The sequence below is a fragment of the Gymnodraco acuticeps genome, unplaced genomic scaffold (assembly GCF_902827175.1).
Source record: "Gymnodraco acuticeps unplaced genomic scaffold, fGymAcu1.1, whole genome shotgun sequence".
Taxonomy (NCBI): domain Eukaryota; kingdom Metazoa; phylum Chordata; class Actinopteri; order Perciformes; family Bathydraconidae; genus Gymnodraco; species Gymnodraco acuticeps.
This window is the reverse complement of record NW_022990125.1, coordinates 1,691,559-1,709,680: the sequence shown is the minus strand read 5'-3', so window position 1 is coordinate 1,709,680 and position 18,122 is coordinate 1,691,559. Positions and strand designations below refer to the sequence as shown.

The window sequence follows — 18,122 nt, the reverse complement described above, 5'->3', positions numbered from 1 at the left end:
TAAATTGGAGGTGTAAAACTTTCTTTGTTACAATAATAAAACAATATTTAACATGTGGGTGCATAGACATTTATTGAAAAAATATATTTAGGTAGTGGCAGAGGCACCTGGGTTCATTGAACAGTTGAAAGTCCCATCAATTCTTGAAGGATTTTGGAATCATAAGCAGGCTTGAAGCAAAGTCTTCTCTTAAAAGACGATGGGTGATTAAAGCCAGGAAGGTATGCTCCGACTCCTCAAATCTGTTTTTCGTGACTGTAGCCGGCCAGTCACTGGGCTGGAAGGCCCAACCTTGAGTGAGGGGAAAAAGAAAGATGATTTAAAACAGACAAGACTGAATAAACGGGCATTCTAATAATAAAATCTAGCTCAAGGCAAGTGAAAAGTGTTTGAGATGGTCTGTGTCATATCTAATTCTTCAACATAAATTATGCATTTTCCTATAAAGACTTGCTTTACAAAATCCTGATGAGAACATGTTTATAAGTCTTTCAAAACTACTGTGTGTTTGACTTGATTTAATATAATTATTACTTGTTACATTATCAAAACACTGATAAATAATATCATGAATATAGCAATATAATCATTTAAAGTAGTTAATTGGCGTAAACTTTCTTTTTGGGTGGTGCTACTTTAATTATTCAAGTTACAGTACTACCTAACAGACCATCTATATTGTAATATAGACTTATGTGACGTTAGTGTAAGTCCTACACAATTATGCCCATACAAAAAAGAAGCTAAATAACAGTTTAATGTTGTAAAGTGATCTCACAGTACACCGTCTGTTACAGTTCCCACTCCCAGTATTGAAGTCTTTATATATGTATATTTTTGAAACACGAAAACTGCATATTTGCCCCGTGATGGGTACGCACCTAAATGAGTTCCACACCGTGGACAGGTAGCCAGCGTCCACGAGAAGCCCGGGAACCAGGAGAAGTGTTTATCTGCCGGCCAGTGCAGGGTAACGTCCGATTTCCTGAAAGTAATCACCTCAAACTGGTGTCCGTGGGGGTTTTCAAAAAGCTGGACGTTAACCCTTCGGCTCCTGATCGACGTATCGTTGCGGATGAAGAGCGCCATCCGGCTCTGAACATTGTGGATGTCCGTCCCGTCCGCGAGCTCGTGTCCGCACGCCCTGCACAGTATCAGGGCTGCGGCGGGGCTGCTGCTGGTGCCCCCTTCCTCCTCTCCGGCAGCAGCACACGCCTCACTGGGCTGGTATGCAGCAGGATAAACCAGAAGTAATAAGGAAATATACTGCATTATTATGAATATGTCCTGCATCATTCCTGCTCCCCGCGCACATGGAAGGCTAATCACAAACTAGCTTAGCTTAAACTCCTTAACATTTGGATGTGTTTTTAGCTGAAGTGATCTTACATCGATGTCGCTTCCTTATCGTATACCAGTCCAAGGTGCAGCAGATAGGAGTAGGAGTATTTTAAATCCGACTAAAAAAACACTTTTAGTGTACATATACTTCTACATCATCATTCATTAATTTAAGAAGAGAATAGTTTGCTAGCTCTACAGGCTAACTTATGGGCGGAAGTGCCGTCATCTCAACAATTTCCTTTAACATTACATTTAGCTGACGCTTTTATCCAAAGCGACTTACAATAAGTGCGTTCGACCAACAAAATACAAACTTGAAGAAAACAGAATCATATAAGTACATCAGGTTTCATAGAGCAAAAACATTTCAAGTGCTACTCAACTGGCTTTAGGTAAGCCAGTCCTTTATTAGTATATAAGTGCTTTGTTAATAGTTCTATTGCTCGAAGTGGAGTCGAAAGAGATGAGTTTTCAGTCTGCGCCGGAAGTTGTGTAAACTATCTGCTGTCCTGATGTCAATGGACAGTGGCTACATCGCAGTACAACATCAACTCTTCTATACAGTCTATTAACAACACAACTAAAAGTCCTGCAAATAGTCACTTGTTTTATGATGTCAAGGTTATTAAAAACTTTTTGATTGTGTGAGATTTAGGTATCTTTATTTATCGAATTATCAGCTAGAGTACATTAAGTTCCCACATTCATACATCCAGTGTGTTATCGTTTATTTACTTTCAAACTAGAACACGTGGATTATGTGAACATGTTTATACATTTACCAAAAAGCTGTTCTGCGGTTTAGTATTAAAAGTAGTAGTTTTATCGGTAGGCCTATAGTGTATGAATAGTCATATTTAGTCAGCAGATAAATGTGTTTTACTGTTTATTGATTAATATGACTGAAGCACAAGTTGTGTTGCATTTCACCGCATGAGGTTTACATGTAGGAATACATTATGTGTTCATGGTTTTTAATTACTGTTCTATTTACTTTAATGTTGCTCCTAGTCAAGCTGGAATCTAATTTTAATATTTAATATAGTTTAGGAGCTTAATCTTAAACAAAACATCATCTAATCTGAATCTTTAAATTAAAATAATGAGTAACCACTTCTGTGGTTACCACGGACAACGTTTATCATAAACTCGCCTCCACCAATCACAGACGAAGATACTGCAAATGAGCCAATCAGAGAGGTCGTTTGTAAATCCAAACTGCTCCACAGCAGACGGTAGAAGATAGACAAACGACGAGATTTATCCTGAAAGCATGTAGCTGCTAACTTAGCACGGTAACATTAAACTACCCATTAGGCTTTCTAATGACAGTTTGTTTGTGTTTCTGTTGTTGTGTTATGTTTTAACATCCTAAAAGAATGAAAACACGGGATTCACCACCGCCGCCGGTCCACTTCCATGTACCGGAGACCACACCTGTACATGTTCATATGAGGAGGAGTCCCTGCAGGACCCCTCAGGTTATTATGCTGTTTGTTCATTATACTGGAAATACAGGTTTTTATATTGTTTAGGGTTTAACTCGCTGATGTGTACAATTCACAGTGGTAATAAATAGTACTGCTTTCAAATGTTACTGAAGCAAAAGAAGAGGACAGTTTTGTTGTTAAAAGATACTTCAAGTACCAAAAGTAAAAAGTAGGCTACTCATTATGCAGAGCGACCTATTTCAGGAAACAATTACACATTATATTATTCGTGCATCCTCACTTTAAAGTTTCAGCTGAGGTGAGAGTGGAGCTAATTTGTATTACTTCATATACTGCTGCTGGGTATATTGTGAATTTCCACCCAGAAGTCAATAAAGCTTGATCTTAAAATGTACTATAACATTAACTTGTTTATAATGTTTCTGTCATTTATATTCGGAATCTGCAAAGTTGTGGCGTAAAGAGTACAATATTTACCTCAGAAATGTAGAGAAGTAGAATTAGAAAGAGGGATACAAATGTATCACTGATCCTGATTTGTATGTCGTTTTTACCTTTTAACATGCTTTTTAAAGTGTTAACAATAAATAAACTAAATTATGGTGAGAGTGAAGATGTTACAATAAGTTCAATGTGTTTTACCTGTGGATTCCCCCTGCAGATTAAAGCAAAAGACACACAGTTGAGGGGAGATGGCGGGCGGCCAAAGGTCCGTACGCCGTGGATTCCTCCAGGAATCCTGTCCTGCAGAAGAGATGTGGGCTCCCTTAAGTGCCAGGTATTTTCATAGTGTGTATCTATCATTGCAATGCTTTCAACCAGAGCCAAATACAAATAAATGTGCTTGCAAATGAATGCAGTGAACGAGAGTGCAGGATATTTTGTAAGTTGTGTTAATTTTTGTCTCACTGGCAGAGAAGCAGAGTAGAGCATCGGTCAGGAAGTGGAATCGGACATCAGTGGGTTGAAGAGGAGCAGGAAGAAGAACTCGCCGGAGTATCCACAAATCTCACTGTCCTCCTCAGAGAGCAAGACAGCATCCGTCAGTTAAAGAAGTAAGCACCGCATCAGCCGCATGCCACCTGTCAGAGGAAGCTGTCTCCAAATTACTTTAATAGTGTTCAAAACAACTTTAAATTATGTTCTTTTCATATTTTATTTAGTTAGGAATTGCCTTTTTTTGGTGGATACATCAACTGTTCAACATAAAGACAAGGACACATTCCATTCAGATACTTTTAGTTGGCATTCGTTTTGTTGCTGTTGTCATTCCCCTCAAAATCAATATAACATCCCACAGGAGAGGTTTGCTGGCGATAAGGCCTAAATCCAGACTTTTGTCGTGACAGTCTGAAACATTTGAAGCCAATAACATTTTGCTTATAATACTTGTACACATTTTACAGCTTGATAATCCTCTCAAATTCATACCACTGTTAGGATTATGGAAGCGTTAAAGGGGTTTTCCTTCCTGTAGGTTTTTGTACATGTTCATAGTCTGCAAGGGCTAAAATCCCATAGTTCACGCCAGAGGGAGTTTCTTGTTAGAGTAAAGATGTCGCAGCAGAGGCAAATTAGAATAATAGGGCCCCTTTAAAGCTTACATTTGACTTCCACTACAACACCACTAAGCTTTAAGCAGGCTAGGAAGTAACACAGGAAGTAACACAGTTAACAATTGTTTACTGACTTATATATTATTTAATTACATTATCTTATATACAGAACATATATAACAAAAAACACTTAGTATCATTACTTTATCATCATCTTATGTACATTTTTAATAAGATATAGCCGACTTTCTGACTTGATTCTTTAAACCACACCATTGTCACTTTATCACTTAACATTGTCTTTCATTTGGCATGGAAAAATTAAAATTATATATTTACTTATTTACTTATTAATCATCATTATCAATTTGTTTATATTCTATTTACTCGATTCTCTTTGTATATCTGTCTTTGGGCTGTTGCAACACCTGAATATCTCTTCTGGGGATCACTAACCTAATCTCACTTTGATTGTTTCCCTCTTACTCACAGGTCTGATTCCAGAAGTCAACACAGAGAGACCGACGAGCTCCTGAGGGCGCTTGTAGAGGCAGAAATCGACGGTGTAGCAGTAGCCAATCAGCTGACAGCCCTGAAGGACACTATCGATAGCCTCGCTAAGGTAAACCTGGAGGGACAGATGAAAGATGAGTGATTGGTGGGGGCTTTTTGCTGTACATGATTGTGACTTTATTTATGTTCTCAGGACAAGAGGCTGTCAAAGTTGCACGCATCTTCACTGGCACGGCAGCAGGACTTGTTGCTAGAAAAGATTGAGATGTTTGACCACACGAATCACAGCCTGCGAGAGCTCCTCAGAGACTGGAGTGAATATGAGGTACAGGAAGTAGAAAACAACTCAAGGAGATAAAAATAAATGCCAACATGCAATACATGTCTACTGCCTGTGATAAGCATACTATGTTTTATCCATAGAGAGAATCCTTGGAGTGGATACAACAGAAAGATGCCATAAAGAAGAGATTGACTGCCAGTGAAGCAGAGAACACTGTGAGTGTTAACCACCCAGCATGTGCAGCGCTGCATCCGAGCAGTTGTTTCATGTTTTTCTTTTTCTCCTACAGCGACTTTTGACAAAACTCACCAACAAAGAGAATGAGGCTTCGAAGCTCGCTGAGCATTTGAACTTCGAAAAGGTTTGAAACTTAGCATGTGCTACTCAAAGACAAAAGGTTTTCAAATCTTTTATTTTGTTATGACTTGGTAGAAATATGTTAATTTCTCCCACACACATTTTTACAGAAGCCCTATTATGCTTTCTGGGTTTTCCCTTTCCTGTAGTGGTAAATATATAGGTTTTTGTGCATGTAAATGGTCTTCAAAGGCTACAATCCAAAAGTTCCCTCCAGAGAGACTTTCTCTCACAATTTGACTACTTTGTTTACTTCTGTAACATAGTGACATCACAATGTATCACTCGCACTTATATTAGCTAGCGCCCCAACACATTGTACATGAAAAGCTAAGCAGGGTGTCCTCGGGGTCTTAATAAGTATTAAAAGTTGATAAATCAATTTAGCGAAAATTAAAAAGTATTAAACTGCATTTTCCAAGGTATTACATTTTGTAGCTTGTTTTCAATAAGTATATGAATGGTCCAAAGAGGTTGTATTCTACAGTGTGCCTGAATGTAATCATTGCGTAGGTGTGTAGTGTGATTCTGTGTAGTTTATTTATGGCATCCCGTTGGATTTGACGTCATCTGAACAGGACATCGCACGCTCACTGCTTGATAGCGCGAAGGTCCGTTTACGCCGGTTGTTAAACAACATCGTTATGGGGAAATGCAAGTCTGCGTCCAAATGGTTGGAAGATCAGGAGGAAGGACAATCAATCTGTATATAGTCAATGTGAGGTGAAGTGTGTCGCCAAGGTAACCGGTTAAAACTCAAAGTGTCGATGAGGTCTTAAAATCTATGGAAAGGGTCTTAAAAAAGGTCTTAAAGGGTCTTACATTTGACTTCAGGATTCCTGCATATACCCTGCTAAGGTGCAGGACATCTCTTATCGGTTGACCAATCACAACAGAGCCGTCCAGCTAACCAATCAGAGCAGACTGGGCTCTGGTTTCAGACAGAGGGTGAAAAGAGGTGCTGCAGCACAGGCAGTATGAGAATAATAAAGGGCTTTTGGAACATTAAATCATGGAGACATGTCACAGTGGAGGAACTAAATACAAATATGACACCTTTTAAGGTTTACGGTGTTTACAAATATACATTCTGCATCACCTTTCTCTGTCCTGGCAGGAAAACATGAAGCAGACGGAGGAGCTTTCAAGAATCCTGCGGTCAACCCACGGCCATCTGGAATCAGAGCTGAGCAGAGCAGAAGCGGAAAAGATCCATCTGGATGCTCAGATTCAGGTCTGTGAACATTAACAACACACTTGAACTGTTGGAGGTGGACCTGTTGGTCCAACATAAGGACTTTAATTGGGTGCTGCTGTTGATATTACAAGTAGGCACCATTTATTTACATGATATCAAAATTGAAGTATGGGCTAGTGCAATTTTCAAAATGCAGGAAATTAAAACATTTGTTTAAAGGTTCATTATCGCCTACAAATCATTGTCTACAACCCTAACACAACCCAAAGGTTTGCTATAAATCCTCTTTAAATTAATCCTGATAATTGTAATATATTTTACGATTATGTGAATAATGTTGCAAAAAATATCTATATAGTAATTGGAATATATTGCAATTTTTTTCAGTTCATAAAAGTTATTTATAACAATTTAGTTGCCTAAAAATGTATTTTCCTATTCTCTTGTTCAGTTGTACTTCGCTCCAGCTTACTGTTTCGTTTAGTGACTACATCCTATTCTTATATACAGTCTATGTCAAAAGATAAGAAACAAAGTGTAAAACATTCATATTACATTACATTACATTGCATTTAGCTGACGCTTTTATCCAAAGCGACTTACAATAAGTACATTCGACCAGGAAGACACAACCTTGAAGAAAACAGAATCATATAAGTACATCAGGTTTCATAGAGCCAAACATTTCATATAAACTTTGCAAGCAATTCCTGTTTCATTATACACATTGATATGAAAAAGCTTCTTCGATTGATCTTGGAAGTAGCATATTAAGCAAGATATTGGCAAAGTGACCCTACAGACCGGGGATTGATGTTTGCTAACTTTTGCTATTGATTGCTTTTATGAAATGTTACCCAGTCCTTCAGAATATAAAAATGTGGCTGCTCTTACTTTGCCTTTTCATCGCTTTCAGACTGTTAGAGCAGCATATACGGCCTTAGATATTTAGAAAATCATTCAATAAGATGAAATAACTCCCCATTTTACTTTATTTTATTTTAATTCTGACCTTTAAAGGTGAGATTTGTACGTTATCTGAAGATGGAAAGTATGACCAAACACTGTTAGTGTTGTTGTCCTTGTCGTTGCAATGTATTATATTGTTTTGCTTTGTATCGTACTACTTTAACATGACACTGTCAATAATGACTGCTTTGCCATTGCTGTCAATTTGTTTTAAAAATCCATTAACAAAGATAGTTCAAATCTGTCGGAGAAATGTAGTGAATTAAAAAGTACAATATTTTTCTCTAAAATGTAGAGAAGTAGAAGTAAAAAAGTGTCATGAAAAGAAAACTCCAGTGAAGAATGGCTGGATGTGAAAGTTTGTTTCCCACTCTGTGTGGAGCAGAGGATGCAGCAGAGCCAGGAGCTGCAGCAGGAGGAGCTGCACACTCAGCAGGGGGAGCTGCAGACCCTGAGGCAGCGGAGAGACGAGGAGCAGGAGGAGCAGGAGCGGCAGGACCAGGAGGAGCTGACCCTGCTGACCCAGAAGGCCGAGCGAGCGGAGGAGAACACCAGGCAGCTCGCAGAGAAAGTGCAGGAGAAGGTCAGCATTGAGAAGTATCACAGTGTACATCACGAGGTCTGTTTGCTTAGGTACCATGGTTTTACACAATAGGAGGAATTCAGTTTTAAACATAAAACTACCGTAAGAGCTATTTAAAAAAACCTATAACCAAGTTAAAATATGAAAAGAACTGTTTATAAGAATTTTAATATACAACAAAGGTCAGTACAGTACATCATATCTGTGAAATAACTTCAAAGCAGAGGTGCGAGAAGTACTCAGATATTTGACTTGAGTAAAAGTAGAAGTACCAGAGTGTAGGAATACTCTGTGACAAGTAAAAGTCCTGCATTAAAGGTCCCATCATAAGGACAGAGAGTGAATACACATACTATACTGAGATGCTGTATGAGAAACCAATGTGCGTTTGGAACATTGAACAATGTAAATCTATTCTAGTAAACCTCAACAATGGAATTATGATCAGTAGAAATGGCCATGACATGGGACCTTTGAAAATGTTAGTCAAGTGAAAGTACAACAGTATTAGCATCAAAATATACTTAAAGTACCAAAAGTAAAAGTACTCATTATGCAGATTGGTCTATTTCAGAATAATATATATGATATGTTTTGATTATAATTATGAATGCATGAAAGTGTTCTCAAAGCTGGTAAAGGAGCAGCTAGTTTGAATGACTTTGTATACTGCAGGGTAGCTGGTGGATTTACTCCAGGTGGAACTAAAGTCTGATTCAACACTTGATTATATTTCACATCATTCATCCACATCTGTAAAGTAACCAAAGGTATTAAATACATAGTGGAGTAATTATACATGATTTACCTCTGAATTGTAGTGGAGTAGAAGTACAAAGTTGCATAAAATGGAAATACTCAAGTAAAGTACAAGTCCCTCTAAATTGTACTTCAGTACAGTACTTGAGTTAATGTACTTAGTTACTTACCACCTCTACCCTGTGTTTTGTTTCAGGAATCCCAGTTGGCCCAGGCTCTGTCCACATCCAGGGACTGGAGCCTCCGCTGCTCCAGAGAGGCCGCTGCTAAAGCCCAGCTGGAGGAGCACGTCTCTGCTCTCAGATTGTGAGAACATGTCAGACACAAATGTTTTCTTGTTTCTGTGAATATCAGTATGCACAGCAGAAAGCTCCTTAAAACCACTTCATATTTCTTCTTTTTTTTTGAGGATTTCTCATGATAGAACTTAGATTTGTGACTTTAAAGTGAAGACAGAATTTAGGTCAGCACTTCAAGACACAGTTACAGTCTATTCACAAAATAGAACTGGTTTAATGGATTAATTCATTCTTGCTGGAACACACAAAGAAGAAGAAGAAAATAATCCCCATGATAAAAAATCTAAATTATGCGATGTGAAAAAAATATACAATATATATATTATAAATTATAAAAATTATATTATTATAAATATATACAAATATGATTGTGACAACAAGTATATAATTAAATATAAAATAAACTTTTTTTTTTCTTTAAAGCTGACTTTCATAGAGGACTTTCTGCAACCTGAAAGCGTGAAAGACCATTTAGAAATATAAAGTAGTCCTCTTATAAGCCTGGCTGTACCAAATCAGGCTTCTTTGAAGGATACACATAACTTTAGAACACGTTTTACAGGCCTGTTTCCCTCCCAGTCAGGTGACGGAGCTGAGCTCTCAGCGTCTCGCGGTGGAGGTGGGGAGTCGGGCGGAGGAGGAGGGGTTCAGGGAGCAGCTTCATCATCTCAGTGCTGAAAACACCTCCATCAATGTGGACAACCAAAGACTCAAGGTACCTTTAGGTACCAGAGGATTTGAGTTTCTCACAACTTCAAATCACATAAGGCGGTGTTCAAGCATTCATCAATTAAAAGCGCAGTATTCAGCGCATTATTCTATTCGGAAGAATAACATGTTTCTAGGTCAATGTCCTATCAATGGAGGACTGCCTTTTACTGTTTTATTTAAAGGTTTCCTATTATACTATTTTTAGGCATATATTATAGGTCTCAGATATAAAAAACATGTCTATGAAGTGTTTTGCTCAAAATACCAAACAGATCACCCATTCTAGCCATGCCTCATACACCTCTATTTCAGCCCTGTTTGAGAAGGGCTGATTCTGGGTCCGTAGCTTTAGAGAAAAAAAAGAGAGGAGAGCTCATGCAGGAGAATTCTACCCATATACTCAGCTAAACGCTGCCGTGATTAAACGCCATATTATGTCAAAAAGTGCATTTTGCATAATAGGGGACCTTTAAAGCTTTTATGGGTTTTAAAGTTTTGGAAAGCTTTTTACGGTTTCCTTATTTCTGTGCCGTATTTAGGGTCACTTGACATCCGCTGAGGAGAAGCTCGGAGCGCTGCAGTCTGAAGCCCGTCGGATGAAGTCGTCAATTAAAAAGCAGGAACAACTGGTGGAGAAATACAAGAAGAAGGTAAAGTCAAGTTCTGAGTGACGAGCTCCACAGAGATTTAAATCAGCTAATCAAATATCTGCACCATGCACAGATTCACTTTAAGGTTTTTATAAGTCCTTGGATGCAAAGTTGATGTAGAAACAAACAGATATCTGCAAACATGCCCGGGGAACAACAAAATACCTCTGAATAAGTTTTTCTGTTTTGTTTCTCACACAAATGTAATCCGCCAAACAATTCAAAATACACAATACAGGAGAGCAATATATCTAATTAAAATAAGATATACAAGACATCGAGTGAGAAACCCTAAAATATTCGAAATAAGTAGAAATATGTATGATAATCAAAACTAAAGACATTTTAAAAAATAAAATACTTTAAATGCATAAAAAGATACCAAAACATTCAATCTGTTGAATAGGCCTTTTCATTTGGGTTATATTATATTACAAGAAACTGTTAAATTATATACAATCAAAAAAAGATGAAAAAGGTGTTTTTTTTCAAAACAAAAATGTCCCAATAAAGTGAAAGAAAAGTTAACAACATAGTTTAGGGATTATAAAATAAACTATATAGACAATAAAAGTATTGAAGATTAGACAACATACAGTTCACACACAATACACAAATCATAATAAATGTGCTAGGTTGATTGATCTTCCCCTGTCGTGTCTATTAAAATATCATGGCAGAGAACGAGACTCAGTAGTGTTAACTTGAAAAGGTTGCTAAGGGTTGAAAGCGGAGTGCTTTTAAACTGTACTGTGATGAAGTGACGTCCTTCTCCTCCGTGCAGGTCCAGCAGGTGCGTCTGGAGTCGGAGGAGAGCCTCCTGAAGCTGGAGACGACCCAGAGGGAGGCGCGGGAGGTGAAGCTGAGCCTGGAGAGGGGGACGGAGCAGGTGAGGAGGGGGCTGCTGGGCCGGCTCCGAGAGATGGAGGCGCTGCCCGACAGACTGAGCAGGGCGGAGCAGCAGCTCAGAGACACCCAGCAGGAGGCAGAGGACCACCAGCGGAGGAATGTGGAGCACAACTCCGCCCTCTCTGAAGTCAGACACAAGGTACTCCAAAGTTTATATACATCATTATACTAACTGGCTCTAACCGGTATATACTTATATATCCTTCACCACCAGTAGCCGAACCCTTTTAAACTGTTCAATTCAGCACTAATATCTTATTCATACTTATACAACACTGTATATATTGTACATGTAATATATTGTAGTATAATATGATAAATTGCACATTTTGACTTTTTAGGTTTACATACATTTATTTTTTTATATACAGTGGGGCAAAAAAGTATTTAGTCAGCCACCAATTGTGCAAGTTCTCCCACTTAAAAAGATGAGAGAGGCCTGTAATTTTCATCCTAGGTACACTTCAACTATGAGAGACAAAATGGGGGGAAAGAATCCAGGAAATCACATTGTAGGATTTTTAATGAATTAATTGGTAAATTCCTCGGTAAAATAAGTATTTGGTCACCTACAAACAAACAAGATTTCTGGCTCTCACAGACCTGTAACTTCTTCTTTAAGAGCCTCCTCTGTCCTCCACTCGTTAACTGTATTAATGGCACCTGTTTGAACTCGTTATCAGTATAAAAGACACCTGTCCACAACCTCAAACAGTCACACTCCAAACTCCACTATGGCCAAGACCAAAGAGCTGTCAAAGGACACCAGAAACAAAATTGTAGACCTGCACCAGGCTGGGAAGACTGAATCTGCAATAGGTAAGCAGCTTGGTGTGAAGAAATCAACTGTGGGAGCAATTATTAGAAAATGGAAGATATACAAGACCACTGATAATCTCCCTCGATCTGGGGCTCCACGCAAGATCTCACCCCGTGGGGTCAAAATGATCACAAGAACGGTGAGCAAAAATCCCAGAACCACACGGGGGGACCTAGTCAATGACCTGCAGAGAGCTGGGACCAAAGTAACAAAGGCTACCATCAGTAACACACTACGCCGCCAGGGACTCAAATCCTGCAGTGCCAGACGTGTCCCCCTGCTTAAGCCAGTACATGTCCAGGCCCATCTGAAGTTTGCTAGAGAGCATTTAGATGATCCAGAAGAGGATTGGAAGAATGTCATATGGTCAGATGAAACCAAAATAGAACTTTTTGGTAAAAACTCAACTAGACGTGTTTGGAGGAGAAAGAATGCTGAGTTGCATCCAAAGAACACCTACTGTGAAACATAGGGGTGGTAACATCATGCTTTGGGGCTGTTGTTCTGCAAAGGGACCAGGACGACTGATCCGTGTAAAGGAAAGAATGAATGGGGCCATGTATCGTGAGATTTTGAGTGACAACCTCCTTCCATCAGCAAGGGCATTGAAGATGAAACGTGGCTGGGTCTTTCAGCATGACAATGATCCCAAACACACCATCCGGGCAACGAAGGAGTGGCTTCGTAAGAAGCATTTCAAGGTCCTGGAGGGGCCTAGCCAGTCTCCAGATCTCAACCCCATAGAAAATCTTTGGAGGGAGTTGAAAGTCCGTGTTGCCCAGCGACAGCCCCAAAACATCACTGCTGAGGAGATCTGCATGGAGGAATGGGCCAAAATACCAGCAACAGTCAGTGTGTGAAAACCTTGTGAAGACTTACAGAAAACGTTTGACCTCTGTCATTGCCAACAAAGGGTATATAACAAAGTATTGAGATGAACTTTTGTTATTGACCAAATACTTATTTTCCACCATAATTTGCAAATGAATTCTTTAAAAATCAGACAATGTGATTTCCTGGATTCTTTCCCCCATTCTGTCTCTCATAGTTGAGGTATACCTAGGATGACAATTACAGGCCTCTCATCTTTTTAAGTGGGAGAACTTGCACAATTGGTGGCTGACTAAATACTTTTTTGCCCCACTGTATATATATATATTTTTTACATTCTTTATTTGATTTCATTTCATTATAAAATCAAGACACTGTCAAGAAACCCAATATTCCCGGGATAAATAAAGTATTCTGATTCTGATAGCATGGGATGGGAGGGTCACTTTGAAAATGTATTCTTAAATAATTACCCATTCATTAAAAATCAGAGACCTTTTCCAAGTATTGCTATATTAGAGTCATGTTATTAATCTTTTTATTTGTGATAATATGTTCTGAGAAACCGAACCCCGGTAAATGGCCGATAGCAATACCAAGTGATCTAAACAGGGGCCCAAGTTATAGAGCTACTTAATACGAGTTTTTTTGTTTTAGTGTCACAGCCGAGGCGATATTTGCCTGATATGAATTTTGTTTTTGTTTTGCCATCCAATTGCATAGAGCGAAATGAATAGAATGCAGATGATAATTTATTCGTGTAAATGTGCCCTAAAGCATTTCTTCAGCAGAGAAAAACATTTTGGAGCAAATAGAAAGGCAAGTGTTACATAGTGATGTCACTATGTAACGGAAGTAAACAAAGGAGTTCAATGGAGGTGTTTCAGGCAGGGGGGAGAGTGTGGGAGAGAAACTGCCTTTGCACAATAGGGCCCCTTTAACTGCAAGTGATGTCGGCTGACACAATTATTTAACCCCTAACTTTCCTGAGTTTTTTGCAAACAAGTCTTCAGTTCCCAATTGACATCCTTGTAAATATTAAAACAGTTGTACAATTCTGGCTACAGGTATATACATTTAAGAGAATCACTCATTTCAATTATTCTTAGTACAAACTGTAATTAAAAAGATTTACTTACTTCTCCACAGTCATTCTTTGCAAAAAAACGTTTATTTCCTGTAATAATGTAGGATGTATGCATGGATGTGTATTTATATTTTTTTCCATGATTTGGGGTATTTCACCTTTATTTTAAAGCTGACAGTATAGACTCTGGGAACAGGAAATGAAACGAGAGGCCTGCAACAGAGGTGCAGGTTCGTGGCTGGAATCGAACTGTAGCAGTGCTGTTATATTTTCAGAGATTGGCGCTTCATGGAGGGGATTAGAATCATCAGAACTGATCATTAATTGTGTTTCTTCACAGGTGGAACAGCAAGGCACTCAACTGGAGATGTTGCAGCAGAAGAACCTGCTGCTGCAGGAGGAGAACAACGTCCTCAAAGAAAAAACTCACAACTTTGAGAGGTATGGACATTTATAGAATGACCTTTACCAAATTAATATATACAGATAAAAACCATCTGGACATCAGTATGTAAACATCACTACCTCAGTGTAGCATCACACCTAATCCGTGACAATGGATTAATTTGCTTTAAAGGTCCTCTATTCTCCGCCTTTCAGTTTGCAGCAGCTGATAGCTGGAATATCATACAAAAAACCTTGAAGATGGAGACCTTTATCTCCCCCCGGTCCTTCAGGGACACTATTACAAATACATGCAGCTGCTTCGCCTGATGCTCACTACCAATAGGCGCTTTCACACCAAGTACTTTTCCCAGAATTTCCGGAACTATCTAGTAGATCGTGTTCACACTGGAATAAGTCCCTGAGGGAGGATTAGGCAAATTAAGCCGCTGACGTCACTTCTTCTTCTGCTTTGGGTTTACTGGCAGGCCGCAAACAACTTCACGGCGTATACTGCCACCCGAAGTCCCGGGTAAATCGCCAGAAGCGCCGACACCTCCTCATCACTCCACCGCTCCCACGTTTTATTTTGTGTTGCCATAAGTTAGTCTCTTTGTGTTGGTGCGCTGGGCTAATGCTAATGCTAATAATGCTAATGCCAGCAAATAAAATGGCGGCTTCACAAAAGTTTTCGGAATTTTAACGGGGCGTGGTTTGCAATTCAGAAATTGGAACCTTTTCCTCCCCAGGAAAGTACCACCTCTCTAGCAGGGACTGAAAAGGGGTGAAAAGGTTCCCGAGAACTAGGTTCTAGTTCCAGATGTTTTTGGTGTGAACGCAAAATCCCAGGAACTATCGGAACTATTCCTGGGAAAAGTACTCCGGTGTGAAAGCGCCTAATGTCTTGACCTCTCCTATAGTATGCATTACCATGAAGGAATGAATGGATGGATGTTCTATATTATTTTAATGACTGATTGAACTCCAGCAGTATTATTTTAGATATGTTATATGTTTAACTGCTATGCCTGCCATCTCTGCTTTGTGTCATCGTGTTGTCTCCTGGGTTCTGTAGTGACCGGAGTCTGTCTTCTTCTTTTCTTCCTCCCAACCCCCATCCCCTCAGGAAGCCTTTTGCCTCGTGTCAGGTCATCATTGAAAATAATAATTTGTTCTTAATTGATTTTCCTGGCTAAATAAAGGTTATACTACTACTACTACTAATACTACTACTACTACTACTACTACTACTACTAATACTACTACTACTCTTTTGCCTCAATATATTATAGTTTTCAGTTCTATACAAAACATGTCTCTGAAGTGTTTGACTCGAAATACCAAACAGATCGTGCATTGTAGCGTCCCATAATCCCCTCTGTTTCAGCCCTGTTTCAAAAGTGCTGATTCTCTGTCTTTTACTTTAGATGAAAATAAGGAGCACAATGGTGCTCTAGGAGGAGATTCAGGGGATAAGGTTGTCGGATGTTACCTTGGTTGGTGATGGGCTAATGGTTACACAAGCCAAAACATCGTTATGACATCATAAAGTGGCCAAAATCTGATCAGCTCATTTTCAGACAGGTTTTTATATAAATGGATCAGGACAAAAAGAGAGCAAATCTTTTTTCCTGAATCTTTCAGAATCTCTGAGGGGACACATATGTATGTATACAAGACATGGAAAAGTGGATTTAGCATAATATGTGACCTTTAACTTAGGTAAGAAATTGCACAGTTAGCGAACAGGGTCACCACTGTAGGGCACATTATACAGAGGGTCTTTATAGGGGAACATTTTCCAAACTGCAGCTGTAGATCTTTGTGTTATTTGTTGCAGGAGGCTGGAGGACTTGACGGTAGAAAACCAAGAGATGTCTGAGGCTCTGCCATCAAAGGAGGCCAGTCTTCGCAGCATTCAGCAGCAGCTGGAGGAGAAGAGCCACGAGGTCAGCTTCCTGTCCCGACAGCTGCAGACAACTCTGGACGACGCACAGAGACAGGTCTGAGACAGACAGACCCTTTTTACACCTTCCCTACACTTGTTACAGTCCTGACTGTTGCCTATCCCGCTTTTTCAGAATCAGAAAATGTTATTTATCACAGGGGAAATTGGGTTTTGCTCCATTATAGAATAAAAGATAATAAAAACAAATACAAAAATATGTATTTAAAAATGCAAGAAGTTAAAGTAAGAATGTTCATAACAAAGATATTATAGACCTATATATATTAAAGCAAAAGAAATTCAAAAATAATTGGTTAAAAAGGGAAACATTTAATGAACATTAAAATAAAATTCAAAAATGAATTGAAATAGAATGCAAATATTTATATAAACAAAAGAATGTCCAAAATAGATAAAATAAATATATTTATATAAAGATAAGAAGTTATTGTACAATGAGGGATAAAATAATATAACTATGTTAATATGTGCATTTCAAGCCTGGAATTACTAGTTTGAGACTATTTAGTGAGTGTGGCCTAAGTAAAACTTTGACAAAGACCAATTGGGGAGGCTGTGAAATGTGCAGGGACCAAGGTTTAAGTTACACCACAAAAGACCCTCCATGCTTGTGTGGTTTGATTGACTGCAATATTTTTGATCTAATTCTATCTGAGCTGATGTTGTATTACAATAAATGACATGCAATGTTCAATCAAGAGGGCCCTTCCTCAAGTTTCTAAACACTTGACACGTATAAAAAAAAGACTGCATTTGGTAGACACAAACATTTTATTATTTAGAATATACTGAATGTCCTTCATAAATAACAAGGGGTACATGTTCTCCTCCCTGAAGGTGGACGCCAGCATGCAGAAGGTTCTGGTCAAAGAGAGAGCGTCTCAGTCTAAAGCTTTGGACCTGCAGAGCCTGCTGAGCCGAGCCAAAACAGAGCAGAGTCAGCTGCAGCGGAGCAAGGAGGAGGTATGTCTCAATGTCTTTGGAATTTCATATTGGACATACAAACCGTTAGTTCTCGTGTTGTTTCCGTTTTCTTTCAGATGGAGCGGCGTTTCCAGAGTCAGCTGCAGAACATGAAGGACAGACTGGAGCAGTCCGACTCTACTAACCGCAGTCTGCAGAACTATGTACATTTTCTCAAAACCTCATATGGGAACGTGTTCGGTGACTCTTCACTTGCAAGCTGACCAGCATTCATCCATTCCCAAAGCATTGCAGTATATATAAGTGACATTTTTACTTAAGAGTTTTATAGTATCAATTAAATGAATTAAAGGTTTTTAAACATCATTGTTGCCTGAAATGAATTTATATTCTTCCATAAAAAAATGCCTTCACAATTGTTGATTCTGAGGACAATTTTAGGAAAAAAAGTCTGTTTTTTTATGTATTTAGAAACTGTTTCAGTTATAGCGACACTCGGTATGCGTTTGTGTTGCATCTACCAGC

At 38.8% G+C, this 18,122-nt stretch overlaps 1 protein-coding gene across 1 annotated transcript; it reads left to right on the top strand.

Moving 5' to 3' along the window:
• The first annotated feature begins 877 nt into the window (after nt 1-877).
• Nucleotides 878-17,963, top strand: LOC117546450 (outer dense fiber protein 2-like). The gene is made up of 18 exons (XM_034216687.1): nt 878-1,250; nt 2,723-2,825; nt 3,457-3,573; nt 3,711-3,850; nt 4,844-4,973; nt 5,058-5,189; nt 5,288-5,362; nt 5,437-5,508; nt 6,622-6,738; nt 8,057-8,254; nt 9,210-9,319; nt 9,892-10,027; nt 10,563-10,673; nt 11,458-11,721; nt 14,661-14,761; nt 16,545-16,707; nt 17,511-17,636; nt 17,714-17,963. The coding sequence occupies exons 1-18, from the start codon at nt 886-888 to the stop codon at nt 17,858-17,860; spliced, it is 2,607 nt and encodes an 868-aa protein (XP_034072578.1). The 5' UTR covers nt 878-885; the 3' UTR covers nt 17,861-17,963.
• The last annotated feature ends 159 nt before the right edge of the window (nt 17,964-18,122 follow it).

Bases quoted from the DNA above. Each gene is read 5' to 3' on its own strand.
- LOC117546450 (XM_034216687.1), top strand. From the start codon at position 886: ATGAGTTCCACACCGTGGACAGGTAGCCAGCGTCCACGAGAAGCCCGG. The intron at 4,974-5,057 runs GTAAACCTGGAG...TTATGTTCTCAG, and splicing joins CTATCGATAGCCTCGCTAAG to GACAAGAGGCTGTCAAAGTT. The intron at 10,674-11,457 runs GTAAAGTCAAGT...TCCTCCGTGCAG, and splicing joins TGGAGAAATACAAGAAGAAG to GTCCAGCAGGTGCGTCTGGA.